General features: G+C 39.5%; 1 protein-coding gene across 4 annotated transcripts in view; it reads right to left on the bottom strand.

The window, feature by feature from the left end:
- Positions 1-20,739, bottom strand: part of PLCB1 (phospholipase C beta 1) — a 340,329-nt gene that overhangs the window by 91,758 nt on the left and 227,832 nt on the right. For all 4 annotated transcript variants that reach the window (XM_002199189.7, XM_012572343.5, XM_012572342.5 and 1 more), the window contains exons 10-12: positions 13,247-13,393; positions 6,585-6,742; positions 3,480-3,562 (exon numbers count right to left, since the gene is read on the bottom strand). In XM_002199189.7, the coding sequence (XP_002199225.2) occupies positions 3,480-3,562; positions 6,585-6,742; positions 13,247-13,393 (388 nt within the window). The remainder of the gene's footprint in view (positions 1-3,479; positions 3,563-6,584; positions 6,743-13,246; positions 13,394-20,739) is intronic.

Below are 20,739 nucleotides of genomic sequence, written 5' to 3'. Positions count from 1 at the left end.
TGGAAACTCTCTCAGCATTCATGCATTGCAGCGAAAATTGATTGTCTGAAAAGAGCTGACTTTATCTGCTTTATGATTTTTACTGTGCAGACATGGATAGGTAGCACACAGACTTGTTATAAGCGCCCTCACAATGTGCCAGGGTGAGGGGACATAAAGTAGGAACATGATACCTGGAGATACCTGGAAATATAAAGAAGGCTAAGAAATGTTTTCATTACCATTATTGTATTTCCTCCACTTTGTTTTACTGAGTTTGTGTCATGCCTATCATGAAGGTCAACCACAGAGGCTCCCTGGCACAACTACTGCTCCCAGCATTACATTTTTATCACTTCTGCAGAGATACTTCCTCTGCATAAGACAAAGGCACAGATGCTTCCCAGAAGAGTCTAAAATAATTCAAAGTGTGGAATGAAAAAGTGATAAAAATCCTGTTAATATTTGAAGCAACAATTCCAGCCAGAAACCAGCAGTATGAATAACTGTAATTAAATTTAATCTTGGAAGCAATCTTATATGGATACTGCTCAAGGATCACTTAACCTTTTTGCTATGTCATCAGTGCATTTCTAATTATAGAGTGTCTGCTTTCAGATTTGCAGATTGCTTATCGGCTTGCAAGCCCCATTTCAAACGCCAAGGTCTCCTTGAGGTCTTTTCAACATTTCCAGGGTGCTCCTCTACTTTTTTCACAGAAGCACTGATTGTTTTAGTGGTCTTTTTTTCAGCAGACATGTTTTGACTTCACTATAAGTTATGGCATACATAATATTTCATGTCATTCTAAAAGTTACATTCTAAAAGTTGCCTCTTTTTCTTAACTTTTTATTGCATACAAACAGGCAAGAAAAAAACCACTAATAGTGGAGATGTAGTAAAGAAAATTAAATTCCTTCATGTGCTATGAAGATATTGGAGAAGAGCCCTTCTAGGAGACACATCAAAGGAAAGCAAATTACACAATATGCTAAAAAGTGATTTTTCCCCTAGGTGGACAAAAAGTGTCAAAAATATTCCCATAAGTATAAACCACAGGAAAGAAAAGTTACATTTAAGTCTGGTGCTGATTAACACTCTCATATCTATGGTGATGATGTGAAACTTATTTAACTCTGATAATTGCAGTCTGTTACAAACCATGAACAAAGGCTAAACTCATATTTTTGCTTAAGCCAATGCCAAAATTTCTAGGGGACCAGAATTTCACAAACGACTCACAATTTGAAAAGCAGAAAAAATATTTGGTCCCCTAGAAGTAGGAATTAATGAAACAGGTTTTGTTTGACAGCAATTCCACAAAAAACCACTGTTAACATTTAGGGCAAAGCCCAGCTTTAAGATCTTGGAGAAAAACAATGTTCCAAGTAAATGAAAAGACAAAAGGAGCATTCCATGAAATTAGGTGAACTTTTCTTTGAGTGACATGACTAATTGCAGATTTCTCCAGCAACTAGTGAAGGAATTAAGGGGTAATTGTAGAAGTTGGTAAAATAACTAGAAATTATTTTCAGGCAAAGCAGAATGAGAAAACACACACACACTGAATCTGATAATTTACTATAGCAGAAATAATCACTAGCGGGAAAGCCTCAGAAAGAGACAATATTTGGTCATGGTTTTGCAAACTTGTTTTGCTAAAAACCTGTGTCTTAGCAATGTATGAAAAAGGGTATTTGAGAATATACATCAGGTTAATTCTTTATTCCATGGCTGGAGGTTTCTGGAGAGAAAGGTCCAATGCCTTCCAAGCTGTAAATAACAGAGTAATGCAGCAGGAACGCTGTCCCCTTTCAGTCACATTCCTGCAGTCTCACACTGCCTTCAATTCTGACACTGGTTCATCTTAGAACTTTAAAACCACTTTTGTATATAACTTACATCTGACAGGAGTTTATTGCATAAATCTTTTTACTTCTTCACCTTCCTAAAATAGAACAGATCACCCTGGAAGAGTTGAAGATTTAAGTCATCATGACTTTAAAGGAAGAAAAATGTAGCTCTTGTGGTTAATATAATTTAGCTGTTGTTTTTCCTGTGCCTCATGTTAACAGAGAAAATGTATATTAGAATAAATCCAGAAGAATGAGTACAAAATATAATACTTTCAAAAATGATGGTTGACATCTTTCCTAAAGGTCAGATGCTGCATTTGGAAGCACTGTGAGTTCAAACCTACAGGAGTAGGTGAGTGCAAGCCCAAAGGGACACAATGTACACCAAAAAGAGAGAGCCATTAGAAAAGGCAATTAAACACAGCCTCTGTGTGGTCTTTCAGAGGAAGACAGGAATAACTAAGCAGGATTTAAGAGGCAACTGTTTGAATCACAACCATGTGGCCTTGAAATGTGTGCAGAGCAAACACATATTTGCTCACAAGAGGTAAATACTCTGAGGTATTCAGGCAGTGGAGCTCAGTCCTCTGATTTTAAATTCTTCTACCTACATAATTTCTGATCAGTATTGTCACATCTGTTCTTTAAAAACATTCTTACATAGCTTCTTCTACCAGTTCCTTCCCTTAGACAAGAATGTTCCTCCTAAAAAAATGGAAAAGCAGTTAGCCCTCACCCTTTTCCTCTTTCAGAAACAAAAGTGCCAACATCATTTCAGATTTATGTTAAAGCATTCACAGCTGGCCACAAGAATATTTTTATTTTACATTGGAAAAAAACCCAAAAACCAAAAGCAAATCCAAAAATTAGTTTTTAAGTCCAAACTGCCCCCAGAAATGTTGGAAATGTTTTCAGAGAAAAAAAAAAAAATAACAGAAAAAAAAACCCCACCAAAAAAAACCCCAAAAAACAACCCAAAAAAACACAAAAGGGGAAAAGGCAATTCAATTTAAGGCACATGTTCTGCATCAATGTCACCCCACTTTGAATCACGTGGTCTCTGCATTCAAAACTGAGGTTAATGTTAAAAAAAAATCTGAACTATAAAAATAAAATAGATCACTGGGACAAAGCTAGAAGTGTTCTCATTTATTTTTTCTTTTCTTACACAGAAAAATTGTTCTTTTCTTGTAGCAAAAAAAAAAAAAAAAGAAAATTAAATAAACTTAGGCAAACTGTTACTTTTCTGGCAGAAATTAAGTTTCTGGCCATCCACACCACCTATTTTGCAGTCCTAGAAGTCCACGGTTCTGGCCTCTGCTTCCAACATGAGAGACAGACCAAATCCTGAATGTGTTTACAGCACAGAACAGGGTCACCAGCAGGTGATATACTGGCTCGTTTTCTTTGGAGTATTGCTGCATTCCAGCAGGACATACTGAGAGTGAAAAGTTAACAAAGTCCCTCTCACGATCAAACTTCCTCTCTCATACAAAAGATTCTGATTCAGAGAAGTTTTCAAGAACAGGCCCAATTCATTTTTGGAAAAGAGCTGTTGTTTGGGTCACAAGTGCACTCACAATTCCATGCATAGACCTCATAACAAATGAAGCATCAGACAAGAAAAATGTGGTAATTACTTACGAATCCACATGATTTTCAAAGGAAAGGAGGATTGGAAAGGGCGATGTCTTAAATGCACATTCAGCAATAGCTTCTATTACTTCCTAAAGAATCAAAATAAACACAGTTACAAACTTAACTCTCTAAAGAAGCAGAGTTTTAGCCTTTGAAGACAGAAAGGATCCAACAAGCTCTGAAATCATTCCCTGAGATCAGACCTTACTTTCTAAACATCCCAGAAAGCTCTGGATGTGCTCTTGCCACAACCAAATTTTTCAACCTGAACTATAATTGAATCTCCAAAATGTCTGATGAGTCTCAAGCACCACATTTCTCAATAAATGACTTATGTCTGCCAAAATCAATAGTTTAAATATAAAGCTTGGTTTTGGTATGCAGTTGTTCCTGTCAACCCTACAAAAACCCTAAACCAGTGGAAATTTCATTTGATAATGATGATTTTAGTGAGGTGCACAATAAATGCACTCATCATTACAAATTATTAAATGTTTCCCTCTTGGAACAAATCTCTCTTCCAGAAGAACACGGAAAACACTGAAGACTTTTCATATGCTGGGAAACTGAAGTTTCTAAGAACCCATAAGTCTCTGTCACACCACATCATAAGGATGACTAAAACCTAAAAAATGTATTTATGTTAAACGGCTTTCTCTGGGGATTCCTCTTGTTCATTTTCTACACTTTTAGAGGCTCAACTGAGAAGCATAACAGTAAGAAACCCACTTCTTAAAAGAAAAGCTGAGCTTCTGGTACACTCTCCTGGCCCACTTGTCTTCAACTGCCTTCCTGCTGCAAAAGGGGATGGAACCCTGCATGAATGGGGAAAATAATCTGGAGAGTAAAATTAGGATTGATGATGACATGTGAGGATGAAAAGCTCAGAGACCGGTTTAGCGAAGGCAAGTGCTCCATGGTCAGAGAGAAAGAAGCTGGCATGTTCCACACTTGGCTCCAGCTGCAGAATGACCCACCTGGATCAGCTCTCCAAGGTGTAAACATGGTTACATACAGAGATCTCTGGTTATGGCATGACATCCATGGCTGCTCCCTATAGGATCCCAACCTAGCAGCGGCTCAAAACCCACAGCCGAGAAAAACCTTATGGATTTCTGAGTCATGAAGGAAGGGGAAAACCAAGGAACCAAACAGCCCAGGAACATAAGGATGGGAATGCACAATTCTGCTGCCTCTGCACTTCAGGAAGTCTGTCTGAGGCTGTGAAAGCCGGCAGACTGAGCAGAATCCCCGTGCCGTGGTCACAGCAAAAGCGTGAGCTGATACATGATTCAGCATTCAAGACATGAATTGATTCTCGCACTCCTGACACATTATTTCACTGCCATCTTGCTCCTCCCCAGCTGAGCAGCACACTTTGAGTGTTGAAAAGAAATCGAGATGTTCTTCACGTTTTTCTGGGTGCATTAAAAAATGCTTGCCCTGAAACGACCGATGAAATACCCTTGAGTAGGTTTAAAATACCTTCCAATATCTCTCCTGCCAGCACAATGCCAAGGGTTGAACATCTAAATATCCAGGGATAATCCTCATTCCTGCTAATGATCCTTTTAAAAATCAGATTAACTTTGTTTTAAATTCCTGCTCATGACCAAAGCAGTCGAGAGCCATCTTCCTCAATTAAAAGACTTCCAGCAATCAAACCCCATGCCTATAAACATAATTGGCTTCCCATAAACATAACTGGAAAGTTAATAACAAACGTGCAAGAAGGTTGTTTTATGTGCTTCTACGATTAAATCAATCAGGGAAGAATTAGAGAAAGCAGACTGGAAAAAAGGACTGTTCTGGTACAAGTGAAACTTAAGTGTTCTGTCTGTGGCAGACCTGTTTGCTTTTTTCCCTAAAGAAAAGCACTAGGAGACAAAAAAACCCCACCCAACAACAGGTTTCAAGTATGGGAGAAACGTCTGAAAGATGTAGCCACAGGTAATCCCTGGAACACAATCAAAGTCAGTAATGAACATTTTTCCACATATTCTTGCACACAGCTAAGGCTAGAAATGTATTTCCATGGTGAGTTAGTGTCTCAGATGAAGAAGAATTATTTCTTCACACTTCAAAAATGATTTCCTGAGGTACCATTATAAGCTATGCTGACTACCAATCCTAATACTACAGGCAAACACCTCCATTATGCTCCTCTAACACCCTGGATCAAAAACATCTTTAAGAAGAACAAGAAGATAACAATTGAAGGTTATTGCTAAGGATATGGTCTCTACCTTATACTGTAGAAAAGGAAATGGAAGACAAAATTCAATAATAGGATGACATGTTTGGGGTTTGAATGGCACAAACATTCCTTCACAGCCTCTAAAGATACTAATTTTTCTTTCTCACCCTCCAGTGCTTTGGGTCTGGTCCCAGGTATCAGGGATAACATTGCACACACACTTACTAATTTTTTTTAAATATAATGCCAAGTGTCTGGGTCCTGTGCATGGAGCCTGCCCATCTGGCCATGAGCAGCATATTCTCTATTCACAGGAATTTAAAGGCTTGCAAATGTTGAGATCTAGCTGCTACTTCCTGTCTCAATTCAGGACTTTTGCCTCCCACTGCCAGTGACCAGGCAGAGAGGAGAAAAGGAGTGAACTGATGTGCTGGTTACTGCTGACCAAATCCTGTGGCCTCCAGCTCTGCCCCCTGGAGCTGTAACCCAACCAGTTGTTTCTCCCAGTGCCTTCACATTCCCATTTGTCTCTGTGCAGAGCCAGTTGTCGTGGCTGTGCCTGGTCCTTCAGCCCTGGCTGTGGCCTTGCATGCTTCTCTCCCTGTGAGATTTGCTGCAGGGACGTGCACAGGAGCATGGACCTGGGCACGGAGCCCAGTCCCCAGATGGCACTGCTGTCACACCACATAATCCCTTTTCCTCACACTGCCATGACCACCAGGAGCCTCTCCCCACGCAAAGTCCAAATGCTGCAACTCTTCTCCTCCAGCAATTCTGCAGCTGCTCCATAATTTCCTTCTCCAGCAGCTTTTTGCCCTCACATTTCTGCCCTCCCACCTTTGCAGTGATGCATCTGTGAAGGTTTTGCACGAAAAGAACCCTCCCCAGGTAAAGCATCTACCCCAGAGTTGTACCTTGAAAGATATCTCAGTTGTCATGGTGAATCCATGAGTGATGACCGGCTCCTCCTCCGCTGTCCGTCCCTTCCAGCAGTCCAGCTCCACGCAGCGGCAGCCCGACAGGAGCACCTGCCGGTACATCTCCACCGAGGAGTTGCCAGCCAGCTGTCCAGCTGGGACAGAACACAGAGAAAGGGAAGTCATTCCGGGCCTCAGGAATGGATTCAACTGATCTAACAATAATCAGAGTTAACAGCAGCTTTTGCCCTCAGCAGAGAGGAATAACACTCCAAAGAATACAAAAAGCATAAGAACGCAACCAAAATCCCTTTGGCACAGTCAATGTCATGATTTGGATCCTGCCCTCAGTCAAACAGAGAAATAACCCAGCTGAAGCCAGCTCAAAAGCTTCTGATGGGCAGCATCAAATACATGAAATAAAATAAAATAAAATAAAATAAAATAAAATAAAATAAAATAAAATAAAATAAAATAAAATAAAATAAAATAAAATAAAATAAAATAAAATAAAATAAAATAAAATAAAATAATAACAACTACTTATTTCTATGAGATTTTGCTATATCTTGACCAGCAATGTGAAATTCAGACTCAGGAGACCAAGACCACATTTTCTCACAACATGCAGTGTGGTTTAGTACAAGATGAAAAAACCCCCTGCAGTCAGTAATGGCACCACCATTAGGTCTCAAATCAATATTTAATATGCTAACCACTGCAATGAGTTGGTCAGTTAAATTTCCTGATGTGATACTCTATTATGCAGGGAGAAATTCAATTAAACTGTCCTTTTCCAATAATGAGATAATATAAATCTAAAAATTAGGAAGGAAAAACTAATTTTTTCCAAATTTGTGAAGTATTAAAAAAGATACACACAAAAAAAAATCTCCAACCCAAGCCAACAAAGAAGTCTGTTGGATCAGGGAAGGATATCCAACCAGGTTGTCTTCATCTGCTGCAACAGGTTTGATTCCAGTCATTCAGATACAAATCTCTTGCAGCAGAGAGGTAACAGTAATGGAAGAATAGCTTTTTGCCTCTTTTACATGCAAAGAAAATGGATGCAGTTTCCTGCTTCTAGCAGATTTGCTGCAAAGATCTTCCTGGATTTCTTGAAGGAAATTAATTTTCTTTTTAAGGAGGCAGTGAGCTCATTTACAGTGAAGATTCTTTGCTGACTGGGGACATATAAATACTTCATCTAGACTGGCATATACTATAATACAGATGAATCCTCATTTTATTGTCTCTGTGATTCTGTGTTTAGGTTTTATGCTGGGAAATACACATTTTGGATTTGCTTCACAAAATGGCATTGTCTGCTTTTGCTCTGTTTTTACCTTGTACTAAAAACTGTGTAACAGAACCCCTTACTTGAAAATCCCTGTTTACAGTTTCTGTCTGATACATGAGGTGGAACAATCATAAATACTCCACAAGGTATTAACATTACTCCTATTGAAATCCATAGGAATTCTCAGTTCCTGCTGAAACCAGTGAGAAATATCTGTTAATAACAGAAGAAATTAGCCAGGGCTGGAAAGCTCTGAAAATCCAAATGGAGTCAGCAAAGTGACAACATGTCTCTTTTTTTCTTTTTCTTTTGGAAATTAGCTTTTCCCAGTTTCACCCTTGATTATGGCAGATTATCTTTCCTCACACAGAAACCTTTTTGGTGCAATTCCAATGTCTGGGTTAAGTAGTGGTTCTTTTTCTTTGCAGGATGCAAACAAGCAAAAGCATGGATCAGGGAATAACAACTCACATTTTCATGTACTTATCCCTAAGCATCTGCTTATGAAATCTTGGCTCTCATAGGGAACCACTGAACTCTACTGCCTAAAAAACCCACTTTCACATAGAAAACTGTTCTAATGTTGTCTTCCTTTTCCCTCAGAGCACTTAGAGTTTGGATTAAAAAACTCTGTTTCCCAAGAGACTCCTGGTGCAAAGTGTTTTGGGCTACAAGATCCCTTCACCTTCCAAAGTACTTAAGTAAATCATGACATGCATCACTTGCCATATGACACTTCCCACACCACCTTATTATATTAGTAAGACTCATACGTTTTGGAAGGATTCCTACAAAGGATAAGAGGATATTCAACCTCCAAACCATACAACCTTCAGAAAGACCCTCAGGCAGAGTGTAAAATGCTAGCATATGTTTTAATAGTTCCACCAGCTCGTTTTTCTGAAATACAGAATATGTGAAATGTTCTCCCAAATGTGGAGGCTTTGCATACATTATTTAGACATTTCTATTGTGTGAGTCCCTGTTTGCATTTAGTTTAAAATACCCCTTTTGCATTCTAAAATGCATGTTATAACACAGACACTAAAGGGTCCAGTATATTTTTAATAGCCTGAGTACAGTTCAATTTTTCAATACTGGAAATTGAAAGCATTATGTATTCCCTTCTACAATATAAGTAGTGTCTACAGTAATACCATGCATAACATTTGCATCTTATCACCCTATGTGGGGTAAGGAGAAATGGATTTTGACAAAAAATTCACTTTTATGAAAAATGTCATCAGCTAAATAATACTTGACAGGATATTATGAAAAATGAGCCAGTGCTGACTGATCTAAGCTGAGGATATGATCTAGGTTTCCCACACAGAGCACTTCCACACTTCTGTAACTTTAAGCTGCTCATTTCTCAGGAAGTGCATCCTCACTGGGTTCATCCACCACTGTTTTTCCAAGTGAAAATTATTTGCAAATATATGGAGTTAAAATGTGGTTGCTATCTATTTAAGACATCTTTCCTCCCCAAACTGGGAGATTTTGGGATCCACCTATTTGGAATCACCTGACTTTTCACTATTCTAGAACCAGAGGCTGCTTCTTCCCTGTCTCCCAACAGTTTCTCCCAGCATGAGGTGCCTGTATTCTCCCTTTGCTGGGCACGAACATGAATTGCTACATCTCCTCTCTCCAGACAAATCCTGGAGAAGCAATCAGTGCCCTGGATCACACACTGGGGTTTGCAGTGTGCAAACTCAGAGCCCCACACTGCTGGGAGCCTGGCTCCTCACTCCAGCAGCCACAGAAGGTGCTGGCAGCTGAGATTTTTTTAGACACAGCCCATTTATCTGAATTAATTTTCCTCCTGAGCTATTTCACCATGCGCAGGACAAGTGGATCAGACCCTACACTGTGACAGTCTGCTACTGCTTGTATGTCAGCCAGAATCAGGCTCTCAGCCTCGCCTGTTGTTTTTAACATTTCACACTGGACCACAGCAGGACGTGTGGCCAGCAGCAGGAAGGTGTCACCCAGCTTTCCACCCCTTCCGTATGGTGCTGTCAGCTTGGAAACTCTTCTGGAGGCTTTGAAGGTGAAGAAGGTTTCAAGGAAGTGCTGAATGCAGATAATAAGCAGCAACAGTGAGAACTGAGGAAACACTGAGAACAGAAGAGCTGGAGCATGGTAGATGAGAGGTCACAGGCAGCAACAGAAAAGAGAACTGCCCTTCATGAGACATTTTTCTAGGAACAACTGAAATGCCAGATTGTAAGCAGGGAAGCAGAGGCTGAGGGTGGATGGGATAGTCCCACATGGGCCACAGGTGCTCAGCTGATATCTCAGCAACCTATTGCTTAGATTATTGTTCCTTTTAGCCAAAACATGTGTTGAAGGCGTGTGATTTTAGTATTTTGTATTTCCCATAAACAACAGTAAGTTGCCCAGCCTCAAAACATGCAAAGCTGAGTGTGAAATGTCATAATTTGTCTCTGACTTTGGGTGCTGCTGAAAGAAACGTTGCAAAATCACTCCCCACTGTGCCCACAGCAGAAACCTGAGGTGAGACTCCAGGAAAAAGCAGGGTTGCACTTTAAGGTTTCAAAGGAATAAAGAAATAAATATGATACCAGTGAGAAAAAAAGATGAGACAGTAAAAAAAGTTTCTCAAAGATGACATTTCTTTAAGTTAGCCTAGGTTCACTGCAAATCACTTCTTTCTTCATGGGTTTTTACCTTTGTTCTTAAAAATTACATATCCCTAAGAAAAAAGAAAGCAGTAACACTTCTAAATAAATAATCATGACTTGATGTACTGCCAAGGGTTTATACTAAAGGCTAGGAAAATGATTAGCATAATTAAAATAAATTTGGAGTGTGCACATGATGCTTTTTATGTTATAATGTTTCTTTGTGCATGCTTTTTCTGGGTTAAAAAAAAAACGAACAAAGGGAGAAATAATTGGCAGTGTATTACACTCAGTAATCATAAAGTAATGCCAGGCTGAATGATTTTCTTATTGTCCTGTTAATTATTACATGACTAGTTGCTATTTCATGGCCTCGGTCAGGGCAAAGGTGCTTCCAAGGCTTCCCTTCCAAAGCCATGAGCAGTTGAACAGATCCTTGAAACTCTTTTTGGGAAAAGAAATAGCCTGTCACCATTAATTTTTTCAATTTTATTTCCTTGTTGGAAGAAAGCAAATGGGAATGTGATTGCTGTGGCCGATGTAGGTTCAGAGCAAAATCCCAGGCTGTTGGTTTTTGTAATGCACAGATAAAAATCAAATCATGAATCCCATTGTCAGCCAGCTGCCACACATTCACTGAACATAATGATCCCACTAAAAGGGAAGGGCTTGTGGTTAGTGCCTGTAAATATGAAATTCCTTTTCATGCACTCTGAAAAGGAATTTGAAAGAGTTTCAAACTTCTCTCGCACTATTCCCTGGGTTTATCCTGATTTACTCTCCCCAGTTTACTAAACTAGAAATATTTTGTCAAATTAAGACTGAAGATCATGTTTCCAAATATAACCTCTGAAGTTACTTGGAAATGCAGACAAAGAAACCAGTAAATGCAATCTGAGATGATCTGCAGACTTTCACATACAAGTCAAAGCAAATGTAGCAAGTGTCAAGGTAAATAATTAAGTGTGTGAGGTTACTTGTAATGCAGTTTAAAAATTCAAGTAGGTTGGACTAATCATGAATTCCCATCCTTAATTCTTTGGGTTTTGGCTTTTGTACCTCTAAACCTTTGGAACACATCTCTGTCCTGACCAGCCCTGATAAAAATCTGTGGTATGGACCTGGCTATAAATTCCTACTGGTAGGGGGAAGAGCGGTATTTTATCTCTTCAGATCGACCTTAGATTGCATGGTCTTTAAACCTCCTGTGGGCCTGTGCTTCTCACTTTAGTACTACAACTTTACTGTTTTCTTCCAGAATATCTGTATAAAGCTGCAGCATTTGGTTTAAGCACCAACTAATCCTCAGTGACAGAACAAAGTCCATAATGGAGGTAAGAGGTCTGCAAAACATCATAGTTAAAAATTGCTTTTGCTTTGGCCATGTCTTCACTCCACCAAAGGGCATAAATTTCTGCATATTGGAATCATAACTTCAAAGTGGCCATGCTGATTTTTGTTTCTTTTAATTCAGAGAAAGAAAATCGCTGTCAAAACAAATACTTATGTGACAAGTTCTAGCACAAAACACGTTTTACAGCCGAGATATAAACCCTTGAAAAATGTTGTCTAATGGAAACAATGACAGCTCATTCACTCTATGAAAGCTGGCGAAGGTGCTGGAGAAAGAGCTGTAACAAACATAAAGCAGATGAAAATAACTCCCATGAGGTCTGTTTAAAGTGGGCATTACTACTGCCCGGGGTTGTTTATGTTTTGGCATACTGGCATTCTGAAGGAGTTGGTCAGTTAAGGCCAGTCTGTTAACAGCAGTAAGAAACCTACATTATGCATCAACCACATATCTAGCATTCAGTGCAGCATAATTTTTTAAAGTTAAACATAGCAAACATGACAGGACAAAGCAAACATCAAATCCAACAGGAGAGAACCCCCTGTGCACATCTGCTTGCCCAAAACATTTGTTCCTACGTAAACCAAACTAAAATAATAAATTTACAGTTATTTTCTCACAAATTAACAGAACCTTGGATTACAAAACAAATGCCAAGTTGAATTCCTAAACTGCCTTAGCTTTTTCTGAGTCTTAGAGCATTGCTGACTTTACCGTGCAAACAATACAATTCAGACTGTAACTCTAATTAACGGGAGCTTCTAGGTGCTCAGCCTTTTTAAAAACATGACAGCACCTAAAAGTTTCTGCTCAGATGTTAGATATTGTCAGGGAACAGATCTCTCCTCCTTGCATTTATGGGCTGTCAGAAAGTGATGTGCCACGTTGGAACTTCCCTAATCTCTGAATCAAAGCAAATTTCATGGAGCACAGAAAGCTGCCAGATTTAATGTTTAGGGGCAAATTTATGAGCTACAGAGATGTTTCCCATATTCTGCTTTGCACACTTGCCTTGCTATCTTTGTTGCCATAAAAAGTACAATGCTCATTCTCCTCCCTAAAGATGGGCCTTAATCTGAAATCCCATTTGAGGGAAACTTTCCAGGGACTTCACTGGGTTTCTGACCAGGCCTCATCTGAGCAAAACAACTGCTGCTCACTCACCTGTTAATAAAAGTATATTTAATGCACAAGTATTGCAGCTGCAAAAAAAATCAAATGCCACTCTTGCTTCCCTGGTGACTGAACTCCATCATCTGTTTAATTCCAATGATTTTAGTGTATTTTTTGTTACCACTGAAAATACACTTAGAATTTTTGCAAGGTAAGACATTAGATCTGTCCAACATTGCTGTACCTGTGAGGTAGGTGTTGTGTGAGGAGTTGATGAAATAGTGTGACAGTGGTTGAGACATGTCTTCATTTAAATCCAGTTTCTCAGGTGGAACGACACCGTTCTCTTCTCCACTCAGATACCGCATAAATCCATCCACGGATATCTGTCCTGAGAGAAACACATATCCAGGGAAAGCACCAATTAATTTCAACTACAGATTCTGTGACATGCAGATAAATTCAATATACACTTACACAAAAGTGTGTAAGACCACATAACCATCAGCCTGGCTTTCACCTAGTTATCCAAATATTCTTTTATTATTACTACCTCATTTTCAGCCATACAAGTCGCTGGTAACACACATCCCCTTAGCTGTAACAAAGACAAATCACTTCATAATCAGTATCTACAGAAAATCAAGAGCATGGGGTGATCAGAGTTACAGTGAAAATAGATCTAAGCCCATCAAGAGGTCTTTGGGGGACAAAACAAAGCACACTTTCCAGGGGAAACCAAGAAGCCTGCTACAGACAGAGGTAGCTCTGGCCTCTTTGGAGTTTGGTTCAATGTGTGTATGAACTACCTTTCATGTGGGAACTAAGCTTTGCTTTGTAATTTCTATATTTGTCTTCTAAATGATATCTCACTGGAGTGCCAACATAAATGTGCATTTCATATGCTGCTGTCAAATTAGAAAGCTGAGCCCTCTCCTCAGCTCAAATATCCCCATTCATCTCAGTGGAGCTATTCTTACTACATCAAGAGGAATTTGGCTATCTGGCCTTCTGCATAAAGGTGACTTTAGGGTGTCAATTTGTACATTTAGACTAAAAAGAAATGCAGTAATCTATAAGTTAAGATTATTGCTTAATTGAACAAATTTGAGACATTTTTCTTTGCCTGGTATTTTTTTCGATTTTGTCTGAATTACATCTGTTTACTCAGCCACATATCTTCAGTTATTTCAGTGCCTATGTACAGTAAAACAGGTGTTCTGTACCTCTGAACTACATGTTTGGTGACTCCCAACAATTAGAATTCCTTACCTCTTGTGCCCAACCCAAAATATTCTGCACAGTCTGTTAAAGAATAATCTCATTTGCCTGTTGGTAGCATTGAAAATTTAAGGATTTCAGTTCTACTCCTGACTTTGCTAGTCTCTTCCTTTAAGGACAAAACCCTTTTTATAGTAAAATATATAAACTTATACATATTTTTCTAGAATGCTAAGGAGCAGACAAAACTTTTTTTTTTCTTTTTTTTTTTTTTCTTTTAAAAGCTAAGAACCACATGATGCAAATACTGCATCTTGTAACAATGTAAAGCATTTACTTAAAATTTGTGTTTGGACCTGATTTGGCTCTTGCTCAGAGAGGAAAAGATAAAACAGCTGTAAACATGTGCATTAAGTGCACATCCTTATTTTCGTAACAACCCAGGACTGGTGGCATTAAACAGACTTATGAATAAGAGAAGAAATGCAGTAACAATATAGAGCAATGCAATTGTCATTCATTCTTATGCCAACAACTGCAAGTAGTTGGAAAGAAAAACATCAAGTCCATTCCCTATTTTAAGGCTGTAATCTGAGTTCAATCCTGTCAGGCTCCACAGCTGTTTTGTTATAGGGTAAGTAATCATCCAGAGATGGAGTCCCATGTACTTTCCTTTCCAGAAGAAAAAATGTAAGAAGGTGACAATCAGGGAAAAAAACCCACCACTGAGATTTTTCATGAAACTAAAGGTTTAGGAACAAGCTTTCCACTGCCTCAATCTACCAGAGAATGCCAACAGTACTAGGTGCCATCATGGAGTTAGCTTGACCTAAAATCCACCTAAGAGATAACTCTGCACCAAGTTTACTGGGTTATAGCTAGAGAATGTGTTGTGTATGCATACCAAGTGAAATAATAGAGGGAAAAACAGTTAAGATCTGAATGGGATAGCTGCCACTCACATTTTGTTACACAGATAGGTTGGTTTGTGCACATGTAGTTTTCAAGACTCTCAAAGTGATCTTCATGTTCTAATCCTGAGAGTGCACCTGAAAAAAGGGGCCTTGTTTTTCAGAGGGAGGTGGTCCTCCTGTGCATTGCTGCTGGTATTAACACACATCACAGTGAGCATTATTGCCACATATAATGAGGCAGCCCCTCAGTTGCACACTTGTCTGAGCTCACGGCTCTAGAACGCCATTTCCCCTATCACAATTAAACAGCCAGCATTGCAGAAATTGAAGCAATTTGCAAGTTCAATTACAGCCAATACTGCACTAGTGAGAGTCTTTCTGCAGAATGGAGATGGCAGATGTCAAAGGGGCTTTGTGTCCTGTATAGTAAAGAGTAGATTGTTTGTGACCAATGTCAATAACATTCTGAGGCCAACGACAGAGAGGACAATACTTGGTGGAAGTCATCCAAAAAGATTAGTCTCAATGAAGTGGTAAGATTTCTTCTCTGTTTCCTTAAACATATTACACCTTTACACAGACACTGGCAAGAAAAAATAATATGTGCTCAGTTGTTTCGATTCCAGTTGTCACCTTTTATCTTTGGATTTATAACAGAAAGATTTAATGGTATGTTTAGGTATAATAAGTTAGAGAGACAAGAAACCCATAATGCAAAGAGACAGAGGCATGACAGATTCACATTTTTTCTTTTTCTTTTTTTGGCTTTTTGTATTAAAATTATCTTAGCCCTAAAATTTTGATGAAACTTCAAAACATATCTGTTGCGCTGTAGAGTTAATTGGCTTGTCTTTTTCTCTCACCACTGCCATGTTAAATTTGATCTGATGTCTCTTCTTCAGATGGAACTCACATCTGTGTAACCACAGAAGAAGCCATGTCAGCAGCTACAGCCCTCAGCGAGACCCTTCTCTCTGCAGGGTTTGGAGCTTGCCAGCACAAGAAATTTATTTTTCTTCCCCTTCAAACGCCTCTTCTCTAATTTACCTGATTAATTACAGTTTTCCTCCCTATGGGGTCACTCAGTAGTGCTTTACTAAAACACTTAAAACCAGCACAAACATAAAAATGCCTCATTTTTCCTGAGGTACCTGGCCAACTGAAATGCTCAGCACAAGTCACTCAGTGCCGCTGAGACACCTCCTGCTGAAGAGGGCAAGAGCTTCCTCATCTTCCCCTCTCACTTTGTCCTCCTTCCCTCACACTCTGCACATTTTCCTCTCATACTTTTCACATTTCCCCTTCACACATGGCACATCTTCCCTCACTGCATTTTGCCCCTCACTCTTAGACCCTTTCCCCCCTCACACTTTGCTGTTTTTCCCTCACACTTTCCACTTTTTCTCCTCATATTTTGCACTTTTCCATTTGAGTTTTTCCCTTCACACTTTGCCCTATTTCCCTTTACACTTTCCATTTTTCCTTGACATTTTGCACTTCTCCCCTTACACTGTACTTTTCCTGCCTCAATTTGTCCTTTTTTCCTCACACTTCACACTTTTCCCCTCACATTTTGCCCATTTTCCCCTCACATTTAGTACTTCTTCCCCTCACATTGTGCACTTTCCCCCTCACTTCGCACTTCTTTCTGCACTTTTGCCTTTTTGCACTCTTCACATTTTTCCCCTCTCACTTTGCTTTTTCCCTCACATCTTCCACTTTTCCTCCTCATATTTTGCACTTTCCCTCTCACACTTTGCACTTTTTCCCCTCACATTTCACACTTTCCCCCCTCACATTTCACACTTTTCCCCTCACACTTTGCATATTTTTGACTTGATTCCCAAAGCACGCATAAGTGTCCAGCTAAAGTTTGGTGTCAGCCAAGCAAATAATAGATCCATTTTAATGTTTTTATTGTGCACTGGAACAGGCCTGAAAATATAAGAACAAGTGTGGAGGAGAAATACAAAAGTGTCTATTGTATTCTTAGTCATAGACATTCCCAATACCGTAAAATTAGAAATGTGTAGTTGCACACTTGCATAAAGATTATCTAGGCTTTAATCTAACTCTATAAATGTACCCGAATTAAAAACTTTCAAGAGTTTGGAAAGGCACTGCAAAGTCTGGAAATGTCTCTCTATGCCTCTCTCTGTATTTGTACACTCATGCAGAAATATGTGAAGCAGTTTCTTAGTGAATGGTTCCACAGAACACCTCAAATTGCTGCTCCATGCAGCCTTCAGCATGGTTGAATTGATGCAGAGATCAAAAAAGGACCACCATACTGGGAACCAAGTGAAGTCAACAGAATCTGGCAATTTTTCATTACAATTTTATAGGAAGGAGAAGTAATTTCCTACTAGAAGAGGAATATGTTGAGAAGTTCTATTGAATTTCCTGATTGTGATCAGCTTCATTGTATGAAACATGGGAAGTGTTTGTGCAGCTTGATCTTTTTCTGCATCCCTGGCTCCACCTAATTGCTCCTAAATAGTTACAAGGGAGGGAAAAAGAAAAATGAAAGCACAAATTAAGTGGTAATTTCTATGCATTTCACAAGAATTCCTTATTAACTCTAGCTACATAATCCCATACCTTTCAAGATCAAGTACAATTGATTAAATACATTAACGTTCCTGATTAAGAGAAAACCACATAAAAATGTAACTGTTGCTTTGTCCACAAGTATCAAGGCTCTTTTCTAGTCAAGATTTGTCTGCTTTAAATACAACAGAAGCCACTTCTGTTATCCCAGATCCTTTTTCCTGGCAGCAGTCTTCAGGCAGGTGACACACTTCTGGCAAATGATCTATCGAAAATTCACAGAATTTCCAGGGGTAATTAAGTGAATCCTCTTTTCTATGGTTCTTAGATCTTGTCAACATTCATCAATCAAAATATTTTCTTCTGTAGCTCCTAAGATCTGGAATATCCCCATCCCTGGGAGATGGTGATCACACATTTGCCATGAAGCAGGAATTCCAGCCAGCTGAAATGGTTGACAGGATGGACTGTACTTGGTGAATATACTTCTCAGAGGCTTCTCTGTTTGACGACTTACTGTGTTATCCCAAGGCTCTTCTTAGTCCTGTTTGACCATATCCAGAGAACTGGGCACATTTCTCCTGTGGGGCCTGTGACAGTGTTAGGGCAGACACAGGAGACAGCCTCATGGAAAACTGTTCCCATGCAGTTTCCAGGGCTGGAAAAAGCACAGGCTGCTTTTGACAGAGAAATCCTTCTCCCACTGCCTAATAAGACACAGGTTACTTGACAAGATCCTGCTTTCCCAAGCCCTCTAGCAGCCACCATGACCAGCATGTTGCCCCGGACATGGAAATGCTCCTGTGTCCCTGGAAGCTTGCCAGATCCTCAACATGAGGATGTAAACAAACCCCTGTTCACTCAACACCTGCTAAAAGACATCAGGGTTCAAAGCAGGGTCGAGATTCCTAAAGAAGCTTCTCCTGCAGTTCAGTGCCCTCTGTAGAGGTCCAGGATCAAGACCAAAACACCAGCAGTGCAGTAGTCTGGGGAGATTTAATAAAAGTGCAGCTAACCCTGAGAGCTTCTCAAACACCTGCTTGATCTAAACTTCATCCCCTTATTTTGGCAGGTATGCTGAATGTGCAGCTACTTAATTTTCCTATGCTCTGCCCAGCCTGGTCCTAGGAGTCTTCCAGTCCCCCAGGAAAAGTCTTGGGATGGAAAACAAGAGAGGCATAGCAGACAGCAGAAAACACAACGTATGTGAACACTTTTCTTTGCATTTCATTCTTGCAACTTTAACAAGAGCCTTCACTTGTCCCTTAAAATTTGTGGATGATCTGTATGACAATTAAAATGTCCATTTGCTTGTCCACAGTAAACAGGTTAGGTCACATGGATCTTAAACATTTATATCTGTATATTTGCAAACTTCATAGTGCTTTCCGTTTGTTTACACCCATGCTGTTAGCCACTCAGTTATAATGTAACTGGAAAGCACAATTGTGCCAAGAGATGTTATTAAAGTAAAAAAGAAAACAAACAAAAAGGAAGTGAGACAATTAATTGGCACCTTGTATCTCCCAGTTAGCAGCACAGAATTGCGATAGTATTTTGTCTGGCATTGAAATCAGGTTTATTCCAATGCAATCTGTAACAATAATCACATTTGCTGTAATCCCACATAATTGAGCAATCCTCTCAATTTGCAGATAAGAATCCAACAAGCAAAGCAGATACTTGATAATCCAGTGAGAGATCTGTAAATCGTGTCCCATTGGGAATTCTCTCTCACAAACAAGCACTGCAATTTACAGCTCATTAGGTATTAACATCTCATGCACAGTGTGGAGTAGGATGCATAGAATCCTGGTGTGTCTCTTGACACTGGACACACATTAGCTACTGTCTGCTCTCTAGTTTTGTGAGCCAGCAGAGAAGCTCACAAGATGAATTTACATAAAATTCACACTGTGTGGGACACAATGTGCCAGAGCTGCTCTGGTGGCACTTGCAGCATTTGCATCCAAGTGATGCTGAAACCTGCTTGGCTTTCCAGACACAGGTTCTACTACTACATTGCTACGGGGTAACTGGAGTTTCTGCTGTATTGAGTTTTTCAAACCAGGGCAGGACAGGATTGTCCTGTTGCACTGTCCACTCCTTGCCACTCTTAGTGGCAAAGTCATCACAAGGAGGAAACACAGTACGAGCTGAGCCCAGACTGAAAAGACCCAACCCCACAAGTGGGTTACTAGACCTCACCCCAGTTATCTTAGTGCTGCTTTGATTTAGAAAACACAGTGAGGACGGCAAAGACTCTCAGGCCTCAGGTCAGGATCTGCAGACACATCAAAATATCTGAGTACCAACCACCATTTACACACCACGGGCAGAAATCATCAGTAGTTCCTCCATTTTAGCAGTTCTCTCAATGATCAGTAAGGGCAAAAATTCACACTAGTCAGACAACCTTATCAAATTAATAAGTAGAGGAACAGCAGTATATCTGAATTACTGCATCTGGTTATTAGTGAAGCATTTAATGAAGTTTTAAACTCAGATTTTTCATAATTGGAAAAACTAATCAGAAAAAAAGCTCAGACAGAAATAAACTGAGGTCAGCTTAAAAAATCAGGGTTTCTTTAAATTTGAAAGCTGAACCACACAAAATGTCCAGAGGCTGAACACTGATCAGCAGTAGGTCTGGTTTCATAAAGTCCTTAATAATGTGAAAAAGTAGAATCAACAATACAGGGTTTAAAGAACAGACACTTCTCTGGTGGCTGTTAGCAAAACAAGAGGGCAAAGCTGTAACGAACCAGGTAAATGGGACACAAATCAAATGAGAACACACAAATAACAATTCAAGCTACACAGCTAATCACTAGAGCAAAGAAAAATCCAAAATACAGAGGTGATAGGGAAGAAAATGCCTAGGAATCTATCACCCTGAGAAGAAGATAAGACACAGAGGCCATCAACTCATCTGTGTAAGAAGCTATATCAAAAAAGGTGATTAATAAAAAGGAATTAAACAGGTAATGACACCAGAGTAAGCACTATAAAACTTGGGGTGAGTGTCTGAAAAAGCTTGGCAGTGCTTCAA

This window comes from Taeniopygia guttata, chromosome 3 (genome assembly GCF_048771995.1).
Source record: "Taeniopygia guttata chromosome 3, bTaeGut7.mat, whole genome shotgun sequence".
Lineage (NCBI taxonomy): Eukaryota > Metazoa > Chordata > Aves > Passeriformes > Estrildidae > Taeniopygia > Taeniopygia guttata.
Note: the sequence above shows the minus strand (reverse complement) of the source record. Positions and strands in the feature narration are given on the sequence as shown.